Source organism: Lactuca virosa, chromosome 9 (assembly GCF_052849685.1).
Source record: "Lactuca virosa cultivar CGN04683 chromosome 9, Lactuca_virosa_CGN04683_v6, whole genome shotgun sequence".
In the NCBI taxonomy this organism is placed as follows: domain Eukaryota; kingdom Viridiplantae; phylum Streptophyta; class Magnoliopsida; order Asterales; family Asteraceae; genus Lactuca; species Lactuca virosa.
The window spans coordinates 175,014,135-175,017,556 of NC_136434.1; the positions used below are offsets into that span (position 1 = coordinate 175,014,135).

Genomic DNA, 3,422 nt, shown 5'->3' on the forward strand with positions numbered 1-3,422 from the left:
AGCTGCTTCAACCATGGCAACCCCTGTAGGCCAGGAACGTAGAGGAAACCCACCGGGTATTGATGTTTCAGAATATAGCTTAACACATCCCCTAGGGTTTTCTAATTTTATGGGGGAAGGGAATTTTTCACGAGGATCTTTTAATAATCTCTCATTCTTGAAAGAAATTGAAAAAAACTTGGATATCGGGCGATCTTTGGGTTATAATATGGATGGGTGTTTTGACCGGGTAAAAGAGATTGTTGAAGGTCACGAGGGTAGAAAAGTCTTTTAATGAATTGCCTTTCTATTAACATCCAAGGAGCGGGAAGTCGTGCCAAGCGAGCTTGGGTTAGATCCTTAACCATTAAACATAAGGTGAACTTCTTATCCATCCAAGAAACAAAACAGGAAAATATAGATCTCTCTACTGTTCGATCTTTTTGGAGAAATTCGTATTTTTCTCACGCTTTTGCACCATCTCGTGGAGTTTCGGGTGGTATTCTCTTGATTTGGGACCTGGATCGATTTTCTAAGAGACGGGAGATTATTTCTGACAATTTTGTTGCAATCGAGGGTGTTTGGTTGACTTCAGCTATTCGTATTCTTGTTGTCTCGGTGTATGCTCCGCAACCTGTTGAAGCCAAAAGACAACTTTGGTTACATCTTCAGCAAATGATCACTTCTTTTGATGGTGAATGTGTGTTGATGGGGGACTTTAATGTGGTCCGTGATGAATCTGAAAGATTGGGTTCTCAATTTCAATCTGCTCCTGCCACTAACTTCAATCAGTTCATTGATCATTGTGATCTGGTTGATATTTCTATGGGAGGCCCACACTTTACTTGGAGTGATAAGTGGGGATCCAAATTTAGTAAACTTGATAGATTCCTAGTCACGAATAGTTTTTTTGATTATTTTCCTCATCTCACTGGCATGGTTCTAGAAAAACATGTTCCAGATCACCACCCGATTCTACTCTTGGAACATAATATTAATTTTGGTCCCACTCCGTTTCGTTTTTTCCACTCATGGTTTGATATGGACGGTTTAGATGATGTGGTTCGTAATTCCTGGGCTCAAATTCTTGCGGGGGTGCTTCATGATAATCCTTGGATTATCTTTAAGAAAAAATTGCAAAACCTTAAAGCTAATATTCGTATTTGGAATGCTAATAATCGAAATGGGCTGAATTTAAAGAGAAAAGAATTGCAGGATCTTCTTGAGTCGATTGATGCTCAACTTATGATTGATGATGGGTCAGCTACTCTTCGGGAACAAGGAATCACAGTTCAAAAGGATATTTCTGACATCGATCATAGGAATCAGGTGGATTTAGCTCAAAAAGCTAATGTTTGGTGGGGTATTGAAGGAGATGAGAACTCTAGTTATTTCCATAGTACTATTAACAGAAAAAGGCATCAACTGACCATTCGAGGTGTGTTTAAAGACGGGGTGTGGATTGATGACCCTAATTTGGTCAAAGATGAATTTCGAGCATTCTACCGGTCTCTTTTTTTCCAAACAAAGAGGAATTCGGCCTCCTACTGCTGCTGATAACTTCTCTACTTTATCAGATTCTCAAGTTCAGTTTATTCAGGCCCCATTCTCCCGTGACGAAATCAAGAAAGCTGCTTGGGATTGTGGTTCTTCTAAAACTCCAGGACCGGATGGTTTTTCTTTTGGGTTTATCAAGCGTTATTGGGATCTTATAGAAGAAGATGTGGTTGCTTTTGTCATGCATTTTTTTCTCTCATTCTTCTATTCCTAAAGGATGTAACGCTTCTTTCTTTACTGTTATCCCAAAAGTCCGTGATCCGAAGACTGTTAGAGATTTCAGACCTATTAGTTTAATCGGTTGCCAATACAAAATCATTGGTAAACCTTTAGCTAATAGGTTAGCGGAGGTTATTGGTTCGGTTGTGAGCTTGGAGCAGTCTGCTTTCATTAAAGGCAGACAAGTTTTAGATGGGCCTTTTCTTCTTAAGGAGGTGGTAGCTTGGTGTAAGGCCTCTAAAAATCCTCTTATGGTCTTTAAAGTGGATTTCAGAAAAGCCTTCGATTCCCTCTCATGGGAATATCTTCATGAAATTATGGAGATTATGGGATTTGGTTCGACTTGGTGTCGTTGGATTATGGAGTTACTTTCATCTGCTAGGGCTTCTATCCTTGTTAATGGATCCCCAACGCAGGAATTCCAGATACAAAGAGGGTTGAGACAGGGAGATCCACTCTCTCCCTTTCTCTTTATTCTTGCTATGGAAGGGTTACATGTTGCCCTTACTAGAGCTCAGGAGGCTAATATTTTCAGAGGGATTTCTATAGGTGGCATTACTATCTCACCTTATGTATGCTGATGATGTAGTGTTGCTTTCTCCTTGGTCTTTGGAAAATGCTTCCCATATTGTTCATATTCTGCGATGTTTTTTCTTGGCTTCGGGTCTCAAAATTAATTTGCATAAAAACAAATTAATTGGAGTGGGGGTTGATTCTTCCCAAGTTGCGGCTACTGCTAATCAGATGGGATGTACTTCGGATTCCCTTCCTTTCATGCATCTTGGCATTCCGGTGGGCGAAAACATGTCTAGGGTCAATGCTTGGTCTTCCATTAAAAATAGATTTCGAAATAGATTAGCGGGTTGGAAGGCTAAAACCCTTTTTTTTGGTGGTAGATTGACTTTAATCAAGTCAATATTGGGCTCTATTGGTAGTTACTTGATGTCGGTCTACCATAATCCAGTCATGGTCCTCAGCCTATTGGAGTCCTTACGAGCCAGATTCTTTTGGGGTTCTGATTTGGATGACAGACGCATGCACTGGGTCAAGTGGGATAGAGTTTTGGCTCCTAAATCTAATGGTGGCTTAGGTGTTGGGAGTTTGTTCTCGTTTAATAGATCAATGATCTTTCGTTGGCGGTGGAGATTTTATCACCATCCTGATCTCATTTGGGTGCGGGTTGTTAAAGCCATCTATGGTTCTGATGGGGGTTGTGTTGATTTGAAACCCTTAAGGGCTGGATCATGGCCTTGGAATAGTTTGATACGGATGTTAATTCAACTCCGTGACCGTGGCTTAGACTTACATTCCCTCACTCCAATTCGTGTTGGTAATGGGGCTGCTACTTCTTTTTGGCATGATGTTTGGAAAGGAAATGTTCCTCTTGCGGTTGCTTTTCATAGGATTTTTTCCTTGGACAGTTACAAACAGGTGTGTGTTAGAGATCGTGTTTCTCTTGGATGGGGCGAAGAGAACTATGGCCGGTTGCCTAGAGTGGAATTGAGCAATCTCAGTGGGACCAGTTCATGTTGTTGATGCAGAGTGTTCACCTTAATTCTAGTCCGGACAGATTAGGGTGTCTCTTTGACGCTTCAGACATTTTCTCAGTTGCTTCGGCTCGTGCTTTAATCGACAACAGATTCCTTTCAGTGGACGGCATGGAAACT

General features: G+C 41.0%; 1 protein-coding gene across 1 annotated transcript; it reads left to right on the plus strand.

The window, feature by feature from the left end:
• The first annotated feature begins 273 nt into the window (after nt 1-273).
• LOC145140038 (uncharacterized) lies at nt 274-1,536 on the plus strand. Its single transcript, XM_079073658.1, has one exon. The coding sequence runs from the start codon at nt 274-276 to the stop codon at nt 1,534-1,536; it is 1,263 nt and encodes a 420-aa protein (XP_078929784.1).
• The last annotated feature ends 1,886 nt before the right edge of the window (nt 1,537-3,422 follow it).

What these genes read in the sequence shown, in the direction of transcription:
- LOC145140038 (XM_079073658.1), top strand. Translation starts at nt 274, where the DNA reads ATGAATTGCCTTTCTATTAACATCCAAGGAGCGGGAAGTCGTGCCAAG.